General features: G+C 40.7%; 1 protein-coding gene across 4 annotated transcripts in view; it reads left to right on the forward strand.

The window, feature by feature from the left end:
- Positions 1–290: 290 nt before the first annotated feature.
- SBNO1 (strawberry notch homolog 1) overlaps positions 291–21,613 on the forward strand; it is a 30,947-nt gene continuing 9,624 nt past the window's right edge. Inside the window, exons 1-21 of one of the 4 annotated variants that reach the window (XM_086855267.1) lie at positions 812–1,427; positions 6,487–6,610; positions 6,847–6,980; positions 7,427–7,531; positions 8,394–8,703; positions 10,429–10,529; positions 11,624–11,720; positions 12,810–12,970; positions 13,909–14,042; positions 14,185–14,275; positions 15,213–15,374; positions 15,778–15,913; positions 15,993–16,098; positions 17,269–17,422; positions 17,511–17,693; positions 17,898–17,995; positions 18,341–18,492; positions 19,043–19,240; positions 19,508–19,678; positions 19,767–19,936; positions 20,701–20,832. In XM_086855267.1, the coding sequence (XP_086711393.1) occupies positions 6,607–6,610; positions 6,847–6,980; positions 7,427–7,531; positions 8,394–8,703; positions 10,429–10,529; positions 11,624–11,720; positions 12,810–12,970; positions 13,909–14,042; positions 14,185–14,275; positions 15,213–15,374; positions 15,778–15,913; positions 15,993–16,098; positions 17,269–17,422; positions 17,511–17,693; positions 17,898–17,995; positions 18,341–18,492; positions 19,043–19,240; positions 19,508–19,678; positions 19,767–19,936; positions 20,701–20,832 (2,799 nt within the window). In that variant the 5' untranslated portion in view covers positions 812–1,427; positions 6,487–6,606. Of the gene's footprint in view, positions 524–811; positions 1,428–6,486; positions 6,611–6,846; positions 6,981–7,426; positions 7,532–8,393; positions 8,704–10,428; positions 10,530–11,623; positions 11,721–12,809; positions 12,971–13,908; positions 14,043–14,184; positions 14,276–15,212; positions 15,375–15,777; positions 15,914–15,992; positions 16,099–17,268; positions 17,423–17,510; positions 17,694–17,897; positions 17,996–18,340; positions 18,493–19,042; positions 19,241–19,507; positions 19,679–19,766; positions 19,937–20,700; positions 20,833–21,613 lie in introns of those variants that run through there. The other 3 variants (XM_086855270.1, XM_086855268.1, XM_086855269.1) reach the window with 3 other exon arrangements.

Genomic DNA, 21,613 nt, shown 5'->3' on the forward strand with positions numbered 1-21,613 from the left:
GCCGCCCTGAGGCGGGGGACGCCCGCAGGGACGTCGCTTATTTGAAGGACGGTGGATACACCGGGATTTTTTTGGGGGAGGGAACGGGGAACTTGCTGTTTTCCCGTTGCTGCGGGCAGGGAAAAACCGAGGCGCGGCATGTCACGTGACGGGGGGGCGAGCGAGGAACGCGCGCCAGGGCCCGGCGGTGGCGGTGGCGGCGGGAGGGGGGGGTGGGCGCGAGACGGCGGCGGCGGCGGCCACGTGATCGAGGAGCTCGCGGGCGGGGGGCGGGTCACGTGGTGCCGAGCGCGCGCCAGCGGCGGGCGGTGGCTGGTGGAGTCACGTGGGCGGGGAGCGCGCGCGGCGCGGCGGGTGGGGGGAGGCGCGGCCCGGGTCACGTGGTGCGGGCGGCCCCCGGCCCCCCCCTCCCCTGTGAGGGGAGGGAGGGCAAAGATGGCGGCTGTGAGTTAGAAAGCGGCGGGCGGCGGGGCCGGCGGCGGAGACTTCCAGGAGCCCGCGGGAGGATTGAGCGCGACAGAGAGTAAGTCCCACGCTGCTCTTTTGCTTGGCGCCGCGCCTGTTTGTCCGCCTTTGGCCGCTCCTCGCGTTCTGGGGGCGCCCCGGGGGTTTCCTCCCCTCAGCTCTTCACCGGGGCCCGCGGCGGCGGCGCGGGGGTGTCCGGGGAGGACCCGTTGTGCAGGGAGCGGCTCCGCGTCTGTCTCGGTCCCTCAGCCCCAGAAGGTTGTGCGGCCGCCCCCGCAGGGGTCCCGGTGGGCCGGGGGTGGCGCGGCGGGCGGGGGAGGCGGCGCCGCCGCCCCGGTGGAGCCCCGGTTGTCCCGCGAACTTCGTTCCCGGGGGCGGGTGGGGGCGGGCGGCGGGGCCCCCCCTGTTCTGGGGAAGCGCTTCTCTAACGGGGGCGGGCGCGGCGGTGGGTTTGGCCGCCCCCCCGCCGCATCTCTGTGCGGGCAGAGCCCCCCCCGGCCCGGCCCGTGCCTTTGTGCGCTCTTTCCGCGGCTGCTGATTGTTGAGGTTTGAAATGGAGAGACGAGGCGGGGGGGATGGGGGTGTTTGATTTATGGTGCCGGAGCGGCTCCGAAAGCCGCCGTGAGACGGAGCCCTCCCGCCCTTCCCCGGGGTCGCGGTGCTGTTGAAGGGATCTTTAAAGAGGTGAAGGTCTGGAAACAAAAAGTCGCGCATGGGACAGGATTACGCAGCCGATTCTGGCCCAACCCGGAAGTTTATGTCGGGAACACGTGTTGGTGGGAAGGTGGCGGGGCAGGAGCCGCCGACCCCCCCAGTCTCTCCCGTCGCCTCCCCCGGGGGCTTCCCCGCCCGGCCGAGCCCTCCGGGGCCCCGCTGCTCACGAGGAGCCGAACCGCGGCGACAGAGACGGCCTCAAAGTCCAGGGACTCTTAACGAGCGCACCTCAAACAGAGGTTGCTAGGGTGAGTAATAGTTTAACGTAGAAATGCCCCTACAGTCTGATGGGGAAGAGGCCTTTTGGGTTTTTCTTCCGGGTTTTTTTTAGGTTGTTTCTTTATTATTTTTAGCTGACCAGGTTCCACACTGAATTTGAGAGGATAAATTAGATCTCTCGTACTTTCTTTCAGGTCCTTGTAGGCTGGTTCTCTGTGTTTGATACCTGTTAAAGATGAGGCAAATTTTGTAAATGCTTAAAAAAACCAAACCTTTAATTGATCTGTTAGGTTCAGAGTAAGTTAAAAAAAAACCTCCAGAGTAAGTTAAAAAAAAAAAAAATCAGTGTGATCAATCGCACAAGTGTAAAGTTAGACATTAACTCAGTAGTAGACTGTTTGGCTTTAGACTATCAACATTGTGTCTGGATTAAAATTATTTAAAAACATATATTAATTTTTTTTAAGCTGCCCTTCTTCAGTATTGAAAATCTGTACTTGATGTTGTAAAGCAAGAATTGAAATTGTGTAACAGCATGACATTTGAAGTGGTATTCTGTATCTGCCTCACAGCCATGAAATGTTATATTTGTATGCAATCTTAATATTTAGAAATGAAATGTGGGCAGTTTGTCTTTTTGTCCAGACTACTCCTTTAGTTTCAAAATGGACTGAGAATTACTCTAAAAGCCATTGAAGCAGGTCATGGATATAGGTAATGGTGCTTTGAGACATACCTGGAACTGGCTCCCAGGCTGAAACTGAAGGTCCTGGTGCTCACACACTGCTCTTATTTGAGTTTTTACTTCTTAAAAACTTTCACTACTGGCCAAATTACCAGCTCCAGCCTTTTAGTCTGAAAGCTGATTTCATGCCAAATTATTGCATTGTTAATTCTTCTAATATTTTCAAAACTTGTGAATTTCACATTTGCAGACTGTACAATATGACAGTTGTAAATTCGGTAGAACAGTCATTAAAAAGCATTGAGGCAGAGCTGCACCCCACAGCGTCCCTCGTGTCCTTGAAAGCTTTGATTTGAGTGGTAACCAGCCTTGGAAAAATGGGAATGATTTTTTCAGGATTGGCATTAAGTTATGATTTTTGTGAGAACACCTTTGTACGTGTGAATGCCAAATTAACTGCTACTCTTGAGGTTAAGGCATGGAAGGATGAGTGAGTTCATTAATTAGGGTTTTTCTCTTTGATTGGATGGTGACTTGGAGAGGACCAGAAGGGGTTGGGTTGGTTGAGGTTTTTTTTTACTGTTACCCAGGTTGCATTCTGGAGGCAAAAGCTGTGAAATGAGCAGAACCCACGTGGATATCCAGAGAATCCTGTTGGGTGGGACGGGGCTCAGCAGCCTTTCCACCTCTGCTGCGAGAGGCTGCAAAGGGAGATGTGAAATTTTCAGGTCAATAATAACTCCTGGTTTAGACAGGCAGAGAATTTGCAGGGCAAAGCTGTCTTGTCTGTACAACTCCAGTATTTGTGTGATATTATAAATGGCTTCCAGTACAGTTCAGGTGACAAGTATTCCTCAAAAAGGCAGTGGGATAAACCTTCCCAGCAAAAGAACAAAAGTTGCTGGATGCTGTTTGTGTCCCAGCCAAGCATTAACACCCAGGTCTGCAGTTGGGTGCATCACAGAGCCCAGGTGTCTGAGGGGCTTGGGAATAGCAGTGCCTGGTTGGTTGTGATGTTTGGTTTGGACCAAGTTATGATACTGTAATTGATTATGGTTTTTAAATAAGCACTTTAGACATGCAGTGTTACAATGTGTAACTCACAGACCTAGAAATCAAAAGGCTTTTCATTGTTTGGGATTCTACCATTTTCTTTCTCAGGGGAAACAGAGCAGGTTGCTTGACATGTGTTTTAGAATCTTTTTTCTTCTTTTTTTTTGTTTTGTTTCTTTGTACCAAAGCTAAAATGGAAGGAGAGAGTGAGCCAGGTTGGCATGGATACATGACATGATATGAAACATGGCATTCTGGTTTTGTATCTTTAAATCAGGAATTATTTACATAATGTGCAGTGATCACAAAACCATGTCTTTATCAAAGTTTTAAGCTATATTCTTCATCAGGGGAGCACCTTACAGAATTGTTTGATATGATTTGGTAGCCCTTCTTGAAATAGCAGCAGTTTGTTTTTTCTCAATACAAAGAAAGTAATTAAGATATTACTGCTGTCAAAATTTTATAAATACATTTTTTTAGTTTTATTTAATAGGCTGATTCTTGCTCAGTGACATTGGACTACCTCACTAAACATAGACAATCTTATCTGCAAGATTCTACATGCTCAAAACAGTTCTTTGAGTGATGAAATGCTCAGGGAACAGCTTGTAATATTCACAACTTTTTAATAAGTATTTTCTTTCAGAGAGTTTGAAGATGTGGCAAACAGGTCCTTATATAGTATTGCCAAGGCTGAGCTGCAGAGCTTGATAAAGTCACTTTCACTTGTGTTAACTGAGGAGCCTCCTACCTTGCAAGATTATGGAGCTGGTTCAGCCTGATAATGTTTTAAGCTTAACCAATGTGTGCTACAGAAAATAAACTTAAGTTATCACAATACATCTTCTCCTGAATTTTTTTCTTCCTCATTTAATTTCCTTGCTAAATTAAAATGGGGAGGGTAGGCAGCATTGGTGCTTGGAAGTTGCACAAAGCCTAAAATTGGTCCTTAGTATTCAGTGACTTCTAGTGTAAAAATTCTAGAAGTTCAGAATTCCTTTTGTTTCGAACAATGCAGCTTTGTTCCTACTGTACAGAAACAAAATAAGTGAAACTAGTCAAACTTTCATTGTCCAAACTGACAGACAAACAATTGCTGTTGTTTCACGGAGCTTTTTGCTGGGTTGTGAGCAACCATGAATTTTTCAGACTTAAAATTTGGGGTATCAGGAGAGAGGTGCAGCTGGGGGGTTTCTTACATGAAAACAGCCCCACTAGAAAGGAATGCTTCTAAACTGGAGATATTTCTCTGAAATTGTAGGAATTACTTTGCTAGTTTCTACCACCAGTAATCTACTGAAACTGCATTACTGCTATGAATTTGTTTTGTTTTTTTTTTTTTAACTCTGAAATTTCTAAGATATCAGCAATCATGTTTTTAAAGGTTAAACATGTAGAGGTCAGTGGCATCATGGATATGTTAAACTGGACTTGAAACAGATGTGATGGGTTGTGACACCATTGTAGGGTGGCTGGGGAAGATGTGTTTTTGTGGTTCTGGTGTTGGGTTTTTCTTCTAGCTTTGGTTTTGCTTTGAGTCTCAACTTCATAGAAAGGCCTTTCCTTCCTATATTGTGAGAGCAAACTAGAAGTTATTGAGTATTTTCATTTTCTCTTAGTTCTCTTAAGTGAAAACCCCCAAACTTCAGCCTTATTGTGCCTCTATTCAGTCCAGTCCCTTAACTCTCAACCAAGTATTAGTCATATCTTTGTTTAGTGGTGGGTGATCACAGCTCCATACAGACTAAAGAATGACTTAATTGATGTTTTTTTCCACTTTACATTTAGACATTTTAGTTTATTTGTCCTTTGATCAAAGGTGTTGGCCTGTGTGGAAAGGTGCTTGTGCCTCTTTCCCAAGTGGATACTGTGAAGTTACAATTTTAAAGTGTTTTGGAGCTGTTTTGATGGGGTGATCTGTGTTAATTCTCCTTCTATAAAGAAATTAATCTTCAGTAGCTGCTCTCAAGTTCTGAACACCAAAAGTACTGATAAGCAAAAATTTCATCTGGAGACTTAAACCTTCCTCCCCTCACCTGTTTCTAGTTGATAACAATGCTTTAAGCTTCTAAACTTAGATGTGATGGTCACTGTTAAGATTTTAGTCTGATGAAAATTAATGATCTATCCTACCTAATTAATGTGTGTATATATAGTCCCCTTTTTTGAGAGAGGAAACACCATCTTTCTGGAATGAAAGTAAAACTTAGAGTCAGTTCTTACCACTTTTGTTGACCCATTCAGGATTCTGGGAGACAGGCTGATGGGTGGTGACATCCTTTAATGGTGCTGCCATATCAATTAAATCTGGTAGATGACTTAATGCTTCTTAATATTTTCTGTATCTCACAACAACAAAGCAGACCGTTCTTCCAATTGATTCAGTCAGCTCAAATGTCTTTAAGAAAGAAGAGTCTGGTTCTGACAAGCAAGTACTGTTTGATGGGGCTATGTGTGGTCAGTAGCAGTCCCACCAATTGTTTGTTGCTTTGATATTGTTTGGAACATCTTTAAGTCTTTAATGCCTTAAAATGTATCTTCCCCTAGTGGTGCCACCATCTCGGTATGAATCCACGGCCAAAAGGTTTTTCCCTTGCTATTGCACAGACTAAAACTGGGAAGAGTAAGAACTAAGTGCCTGAGGCTTAGCTTATTACAAGAATTACCTGTTCTGCTAAATGTGCTGAGGAATATGTGTGACCAGCCAGCTGAATGTGGCTTAGCTGTGCATGTAGAAGGGATGAGCAAGGGAATGCTGTTTTGGAGTCTCGTGAATGAACATCTGAAATGCCAACAAATAATTTTGTCCTCTTACCTGCTTTAGAGTAGGTGTTTGGCTTCACTGAGTTTCAGTGTTATGTTCCCAGTGGGTGTTGAGGGGTGTGGAAGGCAAGTCAAATTAAGATTTGCTTGAGGTGTATTTTAGACTGTATAAGCAACAGCTCAAGTTCAGTGAAATAATTTAATTTTTATCTTAATACTAGGGCAGATGGGTTTCCTTCTTAAGCAAGTGAAATGTGTTATCTTCTCTCTTCATCTTTAAATATGGAGTATTTGGCTTTTTAATAAGTTTTTATATGGTCTAGAATAGCTTTTTGAAATTAGTTTTGCTTGTCCTACACATAAAGGAGTCTGTGACCTGATGTTAGTGTCCTATTTAATAAGCAGTCACATACTATAATAGTGGCACATTTGTTCTCTCCATATGCAAAACAAAATTTCTCCAGTGAATGAATGTAACCTGATGTAAGGGCAAGCAAGAAATTAAAGCTTTCCTTATAAGCTCTTTATCACTAACTTGTTACAAGATAAAGTAAATGAGTTTTAATTGTGTTTCTCTCTTGCAGTTCCTTCACCGACAAAGACAGATCATTAGCATAACATGGTCTCACCATTTCTGCTCTTGGTGTTTCTTGTAATGCTTGAAAATGTAGTGCCTCAAAGACTAGAAAAGGTGTCTTGAGTTTATGGGTATGATAGCATTTTATGTAGTAAACTATTTAATTCTCACTGCTTTTAAGTGTGGTGGGTATGTTGAAAAGTCTACAAATAAACAAAAGAACAGAGCAAATCTAAGAAGTGAAACAGTGTGTGCAAGAGACTGCACCATGAATGCCCTTGGATCCAGGAAATGGAGTTGTGTGTGGGCAAAAAGTAAATCAGAATTAAATGTACTTGTATTTACAGTTTAATTTCTTTTCTTTTAGAGATGGTGGAGCCAGGACAAGATCTGTTGCTTGCTGCTTTGAGTGAGAGTGGAATCAGTCCAAATGATCTCTTTGATATTGACTCTCCAGACGTGGTTCTTGCAAATCCAGCACCAACTCCAGCTGTTCAGCAGGTTAAAACAAGAACATAGGGGTTTGTTAGAGAACTTGGGTTTGCTGTGATGGAGGGGTTAAAGGGGGTGATTTCCATAGCAAATGGTTGAAGCATGTGGAATTTTCTTGTTTCTTGCTTCATAGTACTGAGATCAGAAAATGTCTTGTGAATTAATTTTAAATTTCTATTAAAAAAGCTATCTGAAACACTTGAGGTCAACACAAACAGAAATATGCTTAATTCTGGATATGACATGGGGATATAATGTCAGGTATCCATGGAGAGCTCTCATGTCATTGGGGTCTAGCTGCTCTACAATAAAATGCGTAAGAAATGTAATGAAATACCATGTTTAAGCTCCATGATGGCCTTCACTCTGCCAGAGTGTAGCCACTTCAGACAGGCTGAGAACAAAAGCCTTAAGGTTTTATCCCTGCTGCCTTGTTTGCTTTCTTTCCTCTGCAGTCAGTACCACTTAGTGCATTAGAACTGGGCCTGGAGACTGAGGCTGCAGCTGCTGTGAAACAAGAACCAGAGACTGTGTCTACTCCAGCCTTATTAAATGTTCGGGTAAGAACTGGTCCTCCAGGATTTAGATGGGGAAGGGGCTTAACTTGGGCTGGGCACCAGGTGCCCACTAAGCTGCTTTATCACTCCTCTACCTCAGCTGCACGAAGGCTAAAAAAACGATGGTGGAAGGCTCCTGGGTTGAGATAAGGACAGGACAATCAGCAATTTGTCACGGGCAAACCAGACTCAACTCGAGGAAATTAATTCGTTGCCTGTTAACAATGGAGAAGGAAAATGAGGAATAAGATCTACTCTAAAAATACCTTCTCCCCACTTCTTTCTTTGTCCTGGGCTCAACTTCACTCCTGGCATCCATAGTCCTCCAAGGGCTGCAGGGAAGTCCCTGCTCCAGCACCTGGGGCACCTCCTCCCCTTCTTTCACTGACCTTGGTGTCTGCAGAGTTTTCTCAGATACTCTCACTCCTCCATCCAGCTGCTGACTGTGTAACAGTTTTTGCCTGTTGTTATACAAATACCTTCTCACAGTCACTACCAGTGACACTGACTGCCTGAGCCTTGGCTTGCAGTGGGTTGGACTGGCTTTATCACATATGGGGGAAATCGTAGTGGTCATATCTTGGACCTGGGTGATCAATTTTTTAATTTTAGTTATTTTATTTCCTTTTCCATAAAATTTCAAAAGTAACTTTCTGAAATATGTACAATGTAGTGAGAGATACTTTTTGCTCAGAGTGTTGCAGCACAAGATAATTACTCTGGCATATTCAGCATGTTATTTGAAGACATTTCTTACTACAAAGTAAAAAACTCTTCTAAAAACTGTGTGCTAAATGAAGTCTGATAAAGTTTGCTCTTTCTTTTTAATTGTTTTCTAAAAATTTCCCTGCTTCTTTGTTGCCAGCAACCACCATCCACCACAACCTTTGTGCTGAATCAAATAAATCAGCTTCCAACTCTGGGGACAACAATAGTGGTGACAAAAACGACGCCTGTCACGACCTCGAGGCAGACGATCACTGTAGCAAAGATCATCCAGACCAGCACAACCACTCGGCCCTCGGTGGCAGCACCAGCAGTTCGCAATGCCTTGACCACTGCACCTTCCAAGGACCAGATTCAGCTGAAAGATCTGCTCAAGAACAATAGTCTTAATGAACTCATGAAATTGAAGCCACCTCCTAATATTGCCCAACCAGTAGCAACGGCAGCAAGTGAGTTTTCTTTCTTTGTAATTACAGTGTTTTAGACAAACAGTGAAATAATGAAGGTCTTTGCACATCATGGATTTTCATTGATTAGTACAATATCCTGGTAAAATGAAGTGGCTCAGGAAACCTGATAAATTTCATTCTAGCTGTAGTAGTGTAGAATTCAGGGTGAAGTAGTATGAAATAAGAGTTTAAAAAATTAAACTCTTGATTTACTGCATGGAATGAGGAAAATGACAGATTGCAACTGGAAAGTTCTTAAAATTAATTTGTGAACATTACTGAAGTCTATTAGCTATATTACTGAAGTCTTCACCAGTTCCTGTTCTAGTGTGTACTTGGAACTACAACAAACTAGTACTTTTTTCTATTTAGCATCTTCCAAGCTAGATTTGTAGCACATAAGGTGTTTGTGTGAAGTGTCTCCTGCAAAAGGAAAGTCTGTTCCTTTGTTTAATTGGAGGCATCAGATCCATTGTTTAAGAAATTAAGTCCTAAAAACTTGCTGTTTATTTTCATGTTACTTCTGAAATGCTGCAGTAAGTTAACTATCACAAGTACTTCGTTACACTCCAAATCTTCATTTTGTTATTCCTTCCATAATATTTCTTTGTATGTTATTTCTAACATGTGGTTAACTTGTATAAAGAAAAATTTCACACACTGCATGTGTGTGAAATTAACTCTTTCAAGGTGTTCTGATTTTTGCATGAGGTTAAGATCAGGCTAGTTCAGTTTAAAAATATCTTTATTACTGGTTTTTTTTTTTTCTGAAAGATACACAGGCATTTTCTGTATTTCTGTTATTTTCATTGTCTCTGAAACAAGCTTTGCTGATTTTATAGGTGTGGTTGGCATAACCTATTTTTCTGTATGCAGAGAGAGAGTGCAGTGCAGGAGCTGTCTGTTGGAACTGAAACAAAAGCAGAATGTCCCTCCTTGTGTCATTGCTTTCTCTTAGGGAGTGGTTGCCCAAACCCAAGTTGGGACATGAACTGAAGTTGGGGCAGGGAGTGAAGGAAGTGAGGAAGAGGAGGGGTGAAAGCAGAAGGGGATAAGTCAGTCCTATTAAACCAAATGAACACTCGGAGAAGCACAGAATAGGTGACACCAACACACAGTAACTGTTAGGGTGACACAGCTGCAGAAAACAGTTGATTCTGTAGCTTCTGTATAAAGTGAAAAGGATACCTGCATTCCTAATCTTATTTGTGTTCCTGTGTCTCTGGATCTTTCCTTGTGTTTATTTTAAAAAATGGCAAATGCTTGTAGAAAAGAGAAGCTCCTGAAAGGAAAATGGTATTTTCATGTCATTCAGGCAGCAGGAGTTCTAGATGGGAAAATACTAAGAAGTTAAATTATGCAATGTCTTTGAGGAAAACATTTATTTCTGCAAGTGCCCTAATTGTTTTTAGGGGCAATTATGCTAAGTTTATTACATGCATTGATATGATGGAAGCTTGACAGCTGCTTTCAGTATTTGCACCCGTCCTTATGCAAATTATTTTAGTTGTGTACAGAGCCCTATTCTAGTTCCTTGCAAATGTGACTGAAGACAGGAAGGTTAATAAATTGCCTTCTTAAAGGATCCTATTACAAATTTGTTCTTGAAGCATCATTGTGCTCCTGGATACTTTAAACTTCTCTTCCAGCTCATTAATAGAGCAGCATGTTAATCTGAGTTGATGTTTGGAGGGAATTCTGTAAAACACAGCTTTTGTTTTGCAGCTGACCTAAGCAATGGTGCAGTGAAGAAGGAGGCTTCCACAAAAGAGGTAGCAAGAATATGGATAAATGACATTAAAATGAGAAGTTTTTCACCTACTGTGGTAAGTGGCACAAATGATTCATTTGCCAAACTAATGTGTTGCTGGCCATAAACAGTTGTGACCACTTTCAGGAGTTACTCATACTTGTGTGTGGTGGAACTGTCAAGTGCATCTGTTTGTTCAAAAGGTCAGTTGCTCCACAAGATGAAACTTGGTTAGATGAGTGAAGTTAACAGCTGTGCAGAGCAGACTTAGATAGTAAATGACAATTTCAAGAAATTACTGTCCTTAGCAGAAGCTGGTGTGGCTCTGATTAAAGGTGATAAGCCTAACATTTCCTCTAGGTTAAAACATTTTCTTCTAAAGTCACTAGCAACAAGGAAACTGAAATACTTTTCCCCTAGCATGGCTGTCCTTCTGGGCAGCTGAAGATGTAAATTGAGTATCATTCAATTTTCTAAATGTAATAAAATTACATTCTGCTGCTGTAAACACTTGAGTTTTGGCATCTTCATTGATAACAAGACTCAGGCTGATGTTTGGGAAGAACCATGCTCCTCAGTGACTGCCATACAGAAGGGGTTTTTCAGATCACTTCTTTAGTATTAAACATTAGCAGTTGTGGAAGATGTTTGATTTTTTTTCATCTATGGAGTGCTTTACAAATATTTATATATTTACATTGGTCAGGGTCACAGTAAATGGGTAACTCAGGTTTCAGAGAGTACTGGACAGAACTGACTATTTAACTATAAAGTTGTGAAATGATGTCATGAATGTGGAACTGCAAGAGACTGTGGGGGAGTACTTGAACATTAGGGCTGTCATGTGGTCAAGGCAATTTTCTTTAAGTCATAGTCTGGTTTTAACATGCTGTAAGAAGAATGTCTTTTTAATTCTGCTTATGTGAGTTTGGAGTACTTGATCTTGCAAAGAAGAGGAAGTTCCCTGACTTTGTGTCTTTAGAGGGTTGTTTAGAGTGTAAGAAATCTACATTTGTGTATAGTTTCCCCAGCAATTCACTTGTTTGTCCCTTACATGTGTTAAAACATTGAAGTGCAAGTTTGTCCTCATTTCCTTTCTCATGTTAATTTCCAGGAGATGGAATATTAACAATGTGCTGTTTGACTAACACAGGTATTTCTCTATTCTAGAAAGTGCCAGCAGTAAAAGAAGAGGAGGAACCTGAGGAAGAAGATGAAGAAGAAATGGGCCATGCAGAGACCTACGCTGAATATATGCCAATAAAATGTATGACCTGATCTTCTGTTACTTCAAAAAGCTGAATTCTTTGAGAGTTAATTTATTTATTCTTGTGTAATTACTAACACAGAAAATAGATCCTAACTGAAGTTAACAGGACCTGATTATGTTGTGGGTTTTCCTAGGAAATTTGTTTTTGTAGTGGTTAGGTAAGTAGATTTTTTTAAGTAGAAGAGAAATTCTTCAGTGTAATGTCAAGCAGTATTTGTTTCACAGATATGATTGATGAACCAAAATAGTTACAATTTTTTTTTTTACCTCTGTTATGATGCCTTGTGCTTCAGCAGAGGAAATTTCTTAAAGGAATTTAGTGCTCACTGCTACACTTAGGAATTCAGTTTGAGTCCTTTGGTGTGAAATCACCCTAAGTACATTCTTCCTGCATTGTTCCTGGCTGACTACTTAGAACTGGCTCTTGGTTGTTTTTTGAGTGAATCTTTTACTGCTGTTAATTGCCATTTCCTCTTTTTTCTATTTCTTTGTTGTATCCCATTGACAACAACCTGTTATCTTGTTTGCTAAATACAGTGACCTGCTGTAAAAGCAAGGCAAAAAATTTGCAGTGAGTTTGTAGCTAAATGGTTAATTTTTATTGTTACTGATGAGATCTGTCAGCAATTAAATGATGTCTGTTCTAAATCTTTTCTCCTCTCATTCTGCTTAAAAATGGCGCTATATAAATAGTGAGAAGAATGTTGCTTTTGTGATTCTGGCATCCTGAGGCTGCTTCTGGCCTTTTTGGGAAGACAAGGTTCAAACTGGCTTTTCCCAAACAAGTCAAGTACACAGATACTTTCATTTTCTGTAAAGTGAATATTACCTAATCTCATAAAAATTGTGGGAAGGTGGTGAGAAGATAAAGTTAAGATTGTAGTTATAAATTCAGATTAGTGTGTTCCTTCATATGCAATGCAGTTTAACACCTGACAGATTGTTGCAATGAAACATACTTATTGTTGAGTTCAGCCTTTGCAATCACAATTTTTGTTTGGGTAAACATAATAACTTGTGCTGCAGCAACAGAACCCTGTCTTTTGTTTTCATCTTCTGCCTTCCTTCCCTTTCTTTCTCCACCAGTAAAAATTGGTCTACGTCATCCTGACCCAGTAGTGGAAACCAGCTCGTTATCCAGTGTGACTCCTCCTGATGTGTGGTACCAGACATCAATATCAGAGGAAACCATTGACAGTGGCTGGTTGTCAGCTTTGCAGCTCGAAGCAATCACTTATGCAGCCCAGGTATGGCAGACATCAGCACAGCTTAGAAGCTAACAGAGAATTTAAGAAGAAAAACTACAATCTGACAAGTGCAGCTATGTCAGTTTTACAAGGAGATAAAATAATAATAGCTTAAAGGTTTGAGTTGCATTAGAAGATGGCAGGTGAGCTTCAGCTCAGATAAATGGGAGGTAATACACCTAGGAAAACTTCCTTTAAACCACTTCCATGATGCTGATCTCTTATCTGTCTTAGAACATGTTAGTCATTTTTATTTCTCTGAAATAATGGCTGCAGTGGCAGCAGGCTGAGAAAGCCAGCCCTGTTTGACATCCTTGGGCAGGGAATAGGACTGGGTGTTATTTTGCTGCTGGGTTAAACTTCGGTGTGCCCACCCCAGATGTGCATGCAGCACTCTGCTGGGGGAGGGAGGCAGTGGAGTTAGAGGACAGTTAAAATGGTCACAGGAGGGAAGAGTTACCTCATGAAAAGAGCTGGGACACTTGGGGCTGGAGAGGAGAGAAGGGATTGGGAATGAAATCAGGGTTAAGATAATTGAGAAGTCAGCGATACCACAAAACAGAGCAAAGCAGAACTTGGTGACACTGACAAAAGATTGGTTTAAAATGGGTAGATTCAGAATAATGCATTGGCTGTGGATGTCTGGGTTTTGCTGCTTCAAAAGGCTGTACAGATGATTATCAGTGGGTTAGGAAAAGGCACAAAATATTGGACAGATGTTTAGAGCAGTTCTGGGTGTTGAGGGAAGAAAGGGGATCACACAATGCAGTTATGATGCTGTGCTCTCCCTAAATAAAATGCCCTCTTCCTGCTTCCAGGAGTTTGCTTGGACCACTGGTCTTCTCCAATAGGATGTTTCTTATGTTTGCTCTTTTCTGACAATCCCCTGTGATGTGTTCTGGAGAATGAGTACAAGTATTTTGTTCTTTCTCCTACAGCAACATGAAACATTCCTGCCCAATGGAGACAGAGCTGGATTCTTGATAGGTGATGGTGCTGGTGTAGGAAAAGGAAGGACCATAGCTGGAATAATCTATGAAAATTACTTGTTAGGCAGAAAAAGAGCAGTCTGGTAAGTGTCAGGATTTGTTAGAGCAGACACTCCAGTGACTCTATGACTTAAATTCAGGGTCATCTGTCTTCTGACAAATGTTCTAGCAACTGCCTTTTGAGCTGCTGTAACTGACAGAATGTGTTTTGTTTTGTGTCTCCAGGTTTAGCGTGTCAAATGATCTGAAATACGATGCTGAAAGAGATTTGAGAGATATTGGAGCAAAAAACATATTGGTCCATTCATTAAACAAGGTGTGGAAACTTTTTACTATGTACAGTTGAGGCAAACCTTTAGGTACGCTTGTGTGACGAGTTGTGCATGTTGACTGTTTAAGAGCAAGAATGTACTAATTTCAATAAATTTGCTGTCTAGGTCTTGTTTGACAGGCCTAAATCTTACAAAGAACCACACAGAGCTTTAAGTTAATCATGTAAATAGGCCCCTTGTAGGATTAAGTCTTAAGCATGTGTGTTTTTTTAAAAAAAAATTACACTTCAAGCCACTACTGACACTACTAGTAGAGTGTTTTCTAGAAGTTGAAATATTCTTTACATCTTTAAGGCTTTGTAGCATTTGAATTTTTTCCTTTCTATCTCTCAGTGCACATTTAATATGTGATGCATTTTATGTGTAATACTTGAATAATAGACTTGCTCAGTGATTTATTAAAGCAGTAGTGGTGTGTGCAGTTATTTTTGGAGACACTGCCTCTGCTCTGGATTAGCTGCTTAAATTGTAAAGTGTAATTACTGGTTGAATTCATTGAACTTAAAAGTTTGGTTTAAGTTGGTATTTTTGCTTGGTGAATTCTTAATTTCTAAAATAAGACTTTAGAAATCATCATTTATGGTAGCAGCTGTAAGTACACTTGAGGCATTGGCTCTTAAAGGGATACATTGAAACTAAAATCTCAATTGTATTTAAACTATGGAAACAATGCAGCTAAAGAATGTGGCTGCTAAGCTTTTGAAGCCTCAGATTTAGTCTTCCTTAAGTCTTATGTTTAAGTAAGGCCCAGTAAAACCCCTTAACCACATTGCCATCAGCTGTGCCCCGATCATCATGTGGGGTTATGGGTGGCTCCAAGTGTTCACACCTTTAAGACCACCAGCATCCCTTAATCATCTGTTAGGTGGGATTGAGGAGGGGTCTCTCTTGATTAATTTCTGTAATTTCTATTTATTGCAGTTCAAGTATGGGAAGATTTCTTCCAAACATAATGGAAGTGTGAAGAAAGGTGTCATCTTTGCTACCTATTCTTCTCTTATTGGGGAAAGTCAGTCTGGTGGTAAATACAAAACCAGATTAAAGCAGCTTCTTCACTGGTGTGGTGAAGACTTTGATGGAGTTGTATCCTTTTTCTGGAGTTCTTTTGATAATAACCAAATTGCTATTTAAACTTGTATCTTCAAAGATTTTAGGTATTCTTTATTTGTAATGTCAATATCAAAATCTATAAAATTAAGCTATTATCCTTAAGAACCTAAAGTTTACACTGCTATTTTTTACAGACTTATTTAAATAATATATTTGAAGTATCACTGGTATTTTCAAGAACTCAAGTGTTGGTATTTTTGTTCTTAAATACTTGCTATTTAAATATTTTTCCAAGGTTTTTAGTTAAAATGAGTAGTGTCTTGAGTTTACAATTTCCAACTACCCCCTATTGTAAGTAGTAGATTTTCTTGCCTTCTGTTCTAGTTCCTCATTCTATAAATTAGTGGGACAAAGCTTTTCCTTAATTAGGGTTCAGATCGTATTTGACGAGTGTCACAAAGCAAAGAATCTGTGTCCTGTTGGTTCATCAAAACCAACAAAAACAGGTCTGGCTGTACTGGAGCTTCAAAATAAACTTCCAAAAGCCAGGGTTGTTTATGCCAGTGCCACAGGTATGTACTGCTGAGTTTGTATTAAATGTCTCTGGATGGTTTTGCTGGCACTGGTACAGATGTATGTTTCTCTTTTTAGGTGCATCTGAGCCAAGAAACATGGCATATATGAACCGTCTTGGAATATGGGGTGAAGGAACTCCGTTTAGGGAATTCAGTGATTTTATTCAGGCTGTTGAAAGAAGGTACAATTTCAAAGGCCTACAGCAAGAATGCAGAGGGTTGTGACTAACTGTGCTTCCAAGTTCCTTGCCTTCACTCTCTAGTCCTTTAAAAACATGTCCTGTCACACTAAGAACTCTGGCTTCTAAATCCAGCAGAAATGTAATTTATCATAAGTGGTGAAAAATAAGATGTTTCCTTTGTTCACAGAAAATTTTGAGAGCTTTAAAAGCTTTCTGGGAAAAGAGGCCTCTCAAAAATGTGGGTGTTAGGAAAGCAAAATACTTTGCTGCTCCCCATGAAAACACCCTGTATTATAGTGAGTATGCTCAGTGTAGTTAATGGCTCACTATTTGTAGAAGGCCTCCAATGTTTATGCATTCATTTTAGGCAATTTAACAGGAGGAAATCTTGTGCTTACTGGCATAAGAACCCAGTTCAGGGAAATTCTTTGTGCTGTTACAAGGTACTTGGTGTTTCAGAACATACTAATAATACTAAAGGTCAGTAAAAAACGCCGCTGCCGCATTCTGTGGTGGGTGAGCATCTTGCTTTGCCTACTCAAAAATAATTTTGAAAACTTCAGAATGCCACAATAGGGCTTAGGATGCATCTTGTTTACCATCTACATGATGTATGGTTTTTCTGGACTCTGCAAGTGTAGCCTCACTTCATTACTGAGTGCAGTAAGCAATAATGAGTTAGAGCCCCAAGCCTATGAGTAGCAGTCAGCTGTTTTGCAGGTGACTTCTGTGCTCTCCAGGTGTGTTGCTGTTGAAGAGAACTGAAGTTACTTTACTAATTAAATAATTTTCATATCAGCATAAATCTGAATAACTTAAAATGGTGTGTATTATTTTAAATCATCAGCAGTTTATAAAATTAGAAAGCAAGAATTTGCTAATATGTGGTCCAAACTTGTTACCCAGTTATGATTTATAAGTTACTGTCTCCTAATCCATCCTAGGTCATTTGGGAAAAAAGTAACTGAGTTTTACCTCTTGGGATACACTTAATATTTACAAGGCAGTTTTCTGTAAAGACTAAATTTCAAATTATTTCAAAAACATATTCCTTCACATTTGTAAGCTGCTTTTTTCTAAAGTACTTGGGATTGTGTTTAGATGCATTTTTTAAACAAATCCTTGCTCTTGAAAATTCTAATATGAACTTAAATTGTTCCTTTATTTTAGAGGTGTTGGTGCCATGGAAATAGTTGCTATGGATATGAAGCTGAGAGGAATGTACATAGCCAGACAGTTGAGTTTTTCAGGTGTAACTTTCAAAATCGACGAAGTTCTGCTCTCACAGGACTATGTTAAAATGTACAATAAATCTGTGAAACTGGTAAGAGCCCCTTTGAAAATTTGCTTTCTCTGTTGAGCTCTGAGAGGTTGAAATTGGTTGAGATTTGAATGCTCTTTTTCTTGTTTAGTGGGTCAGTGCTCGAGAGAGGTTTCAGCAAGCGGCCGATCTCATCGATGCAGAGCAGCGCATGAAAAAGTCCATGTGGGGTCAGTTCTGGTCAGCTCACCAGAGGTTTTTCAAGTACCTTTGCATAGCCTCAAAGGTGAAGAGGGTGGTGCAGCTGGCTCGGGAGGAAATCAAGAATGGCAAAGTAAGATGATCAAGGTTTATTTTTAAACATTTGTCTGAAATGTAAAGCTATTAGATTAATTTCTTTTTTATATAATACAAATATTTTCAGCCATAGTAGGAGCATGCTTTTTGTACTTTGTGGTATCTAATGAGCAGAAGTTCAGGCAAAACAAACTTACATCTCAGTCATACTGGCAGTGTCTGCTATTCATTTGTCTTTCAGTGCGTTGTCATTGGCCTGCAGTCGACAGGAGAAGCAAGAACATTGGAAGCTTTGGAGGAAGGTGGTGGAGAACTGAATGACTTTGTTTCTACAGCAAAGTAAGACTGAATTTTAAAATTTTTCTTTACAAAACAAACCTTCATCCAGCTTCGTGCATGTGTAGTTGTTTGTCCTTCTGTGTGTCAAATTGAGCAATAAAAAAATGACAGTAGCAATGTCACTTGTTACCAAAAACAAATTTACCAAGTTACAACAGTGCTGTAAAAGAAACATCTCCTACTTTTAAGAAGGGGACAAATACAGTAATGTGGGTGATCAGAGAGTGCCCAACTGCACTCACAAGGGGCCATTCTTAAAAGAAGTCAAGCAAGCTGTTAAATGTTACAGGTTTGTACTTTAAATAAATGCAAATTCCACTGAGCAACCCTTTTTTTGTTGTACAGAGGAGTATTCCAGTCTCTTATTGAAAAGCACTTTCCAGCTCCAGACAGGAAGAAGCTGTTTAGCCTGTTGGGAATTGACCTGACTGCTCAAAGTAATAACAATTCACCTCGAGATAGCCCTTGCAAGGAGAACAAAGTAAAGAAACGAAAAGGTAATGCTTAGGTTCCTACACTATCACCACACTGAAAATGGCAACTTCAGAGCTGCCTAAGAGTGAACTTTGTGGGGGGGGGGAAAAGGGAATATCTGTACAGTAATCCATGAAAGAAAATGTATTTCAGGTCTCTTAAAGCTGTTGTTAGAGATTGCCATTACTGGATGTTATATTGCTGCTGAAGCAATATGAACTGTAGATTTTAGTTAATTTTGCTCAAAATTAGTTTGATCTATTATGGAACCATATCCCAAAATGTCTTGCCTGTGTCAGACCACTTCCTGATGTAGTCACTCAAGTAACTTTCTTTATCTTGAGACTCAATGAAGAGAAGCCTAATACCACCCCCTTCCCAAACTGATTATCTTAAAAGTAGGTGAACATAAAATATTTGGGAGACAAGGTTCTCTTAAGATTTAGATTCTTTTAAGTAGTTCTGTTTTTAAAAATTGAATATTCTTCTTGTTTGTATGGTAAAACAGGCCTCAAAATTTGTGGACTACAAGGTTTGAACTAACTTCTTTTTCTTCTGGGATGGTGGAATTAGGTGAAGAAATAAGCAGAGAAGCCAAAAAAGCCCGCAAAACAGGTGGCCTTGCAGGTAGCAGCTCTGATGAGAGTGAGAGTGAGTCTGATGCTTCAGACAATGAAGAAAGTGACAATGAGAGCTCGAAATTTTTGAGTTCTGGAGATGATGATGACTTCAACCCGTTCAGAGATGAATCCAGTGAAGATGATGAAGATGGTAAGACAGTCTGTTTCATCAAGCAAACAGCTATATTTGCAGAGAGTAAACAGAAAGTCTTCCCAGGCGTTTCAGTGAGCCACAGATAGGTGTTCACTAAGCATGTAGTTTTAGTGAGACTGCAATTAGTAGAATGTGAAACTTCGATTAGATTTTTGTACACTGGAATTCTGACTTTTGTAAGTCACTTTATGCAATGGGAATGTATTTATTTCGAAGGGATGGATGGCTTCTTAGTAAATGTTTGAAACTTTTCTTTGACTTCAGATCCCTGGTTGATTAGGAAAGAACATAAAAAAAATAAAGAAAAGAAAAAGAAGAAAAGCATAGACCCAGATTCTATTCAAAGTGCCTTACTAGCCTCTGGTCTGGGATCCAAACGACCCAGCTGTTTCACTTCCACTGTTGGAACCACCACTTCTAGTACCAACACGTCTGGTAAGAACAACTTTCTTTGATGTTGATTCATTTCCTAGCAGTTAGGCAATAAAATTCTAAATCTTAAAGAGTCTTTCTTAACTTTCAGCAAACAGTAACACAAACAGCAGCTTTGTAACGAGTCAGGATGCTGTTGAAAGGGCCCAACAAATGAAAAAAGAACTGCTGGATAAACTGGAAAAGCTGGCTGAAGATCTTCCACCTAATACACTGGATGAGCTTATAGATGAACTGGGTGGTCCTGAAAATGTTGCAGAGGTAGGCTGGTGTTCACATATAGGGGAAAAAAAAAGTATGTTTTTAGAGGTTGTTTATCAATTTAAGACAGTGATCTCAGGAATGAGAACACAGGTTACCCTGCTGATGCCTCTGAATGAGAGAGAAACTCAAAGGTTGTGTTAGAGTACAGGGGGAGCTCTGAGTGGGTGAACATGTTATTTCTGAGATTTGATAGCTCCTAGCTGGGTAAATCACACCAGTTTCTCTTTAGGCTTTACTGTGGTCTGTTCCTCTAACTGGCTGTAGTTAATTTGCTGTTGGTGTGTATTAACAGACAGGAGCTTTAGTTCATCCTCCAAGGCAGTGGAGATTAAGAGCCTTTATGTGTTAATGAAAAGCCTGATTAATTAATCTCTCAATAACTTCAGAAACATGTCTTTAAGCTACCCGTCTCTATCAAGTAGCAGCATCAGTGTGATTTAAAAGACCCTGTTAAAATTAGTGGCAGCCTAAGCTGTCTGTTTAGTTTATTTTCTTAGTGCTGGTGGTAAATCCCTTATGAACAGTAGCATAATGCAACATCATTTCTACATAGATTTCCTCTGTCATGTTCCACATAGCAGATAATGGCATCAGCCAAAAAATAACCCAGTTTTTCTAATGTATTTTTGCAATTTGAGTAAATTACTGCATTTTAATGTGGGTACATCAAATTTAATGTGAGATAAATAATATTGCTTGGAGCTTTTGGTGCTGGGCTGGTTTTGGTATTGGCACACTGAGCCTTGTGTTCCCTTCCGAAGATGACGGGCCGCAAAGGCAGAGTGGTGAGCAATGATGATGGCAGCATCTCATACGAGTCAAGGTCTGAACTCGATGTGCCCGTTGAAATCCTGAACATCACAGAAAAGCAGAGGTTCATGGATGGAGATAAGGTAATCCTTAGAGAGACTGTAGACAAATGTGCCAGATGCCATAGTAACTCTAAGCTCTTCACCAGTGACTTGCAGATACTGTAAGTAGTGGTTAAGAAGCACTTTCAGTTCACTGCTATTTTGTTTTTCAAATCACCATGTTCAGCAGTCCAGTGTTTTACAGTCAGGCTGTAGTTTGGGTAACCTCAGAGGCCTGTGCTTGGTGTGCAGCCCTGTGCCAAACTGAGAGCTGGCACCTTTAAGCTGGTTTTGTAAAACAATACGTATTTTTCAAATATCAAAAGGCAGATTTGTGATTCAGATTTTGATTCATTGATCCGGGTCACTGTGCACCTCCCCTTCCAAGAGGAAATAATTAAACTGGGAAATGGGGAAGACCACTGTATGAAAACTTGGAGTGAGGGTGAAGGGAAAAGGTGGGGCCTGTTAACCTTAACAAGGATTGAGAGCTAACACTGGGAGGAGTGATGGCTTCTGCCCTTTATGTTGCACTCTGAAAGAAAATCCTGACCTCAATAATGGTAGAATTGCATCTGATGAAAGGAGGGAGGGGAAAGCCCTTGCCAGTGGCTCACTTGGGCTGTGCTGCCACAAGAGGGCAAATGGAGTAAATGTCCATGGAACTTGTGTGGTCCCTTGTGACACTTGAGGGTAAGGATTTGGGTTCCTGTAAGTGACATGTGCACAGTCCAAACATTTACATTCTTTCAAGGCAAATGCATTCAGGCACTGGAATGGCTGGATCTTCTTCTTTGTACAACATTAGCAGCAACATTTTGTC

Source organism: Cyanistes caeruleus, chromosome 18, assembly GCF_971803275.1.
Source record: "Cyanistes caeruleus chromosome 18, bCyaCae1.hap1.1, whole genome shotgun sequence".
Lineage (NCBI taxonomy): Eukaryota > Metazoa > Chordata > Aves > Passeriformes > Paridae > Cyanistes > Cyanistes caeruleus.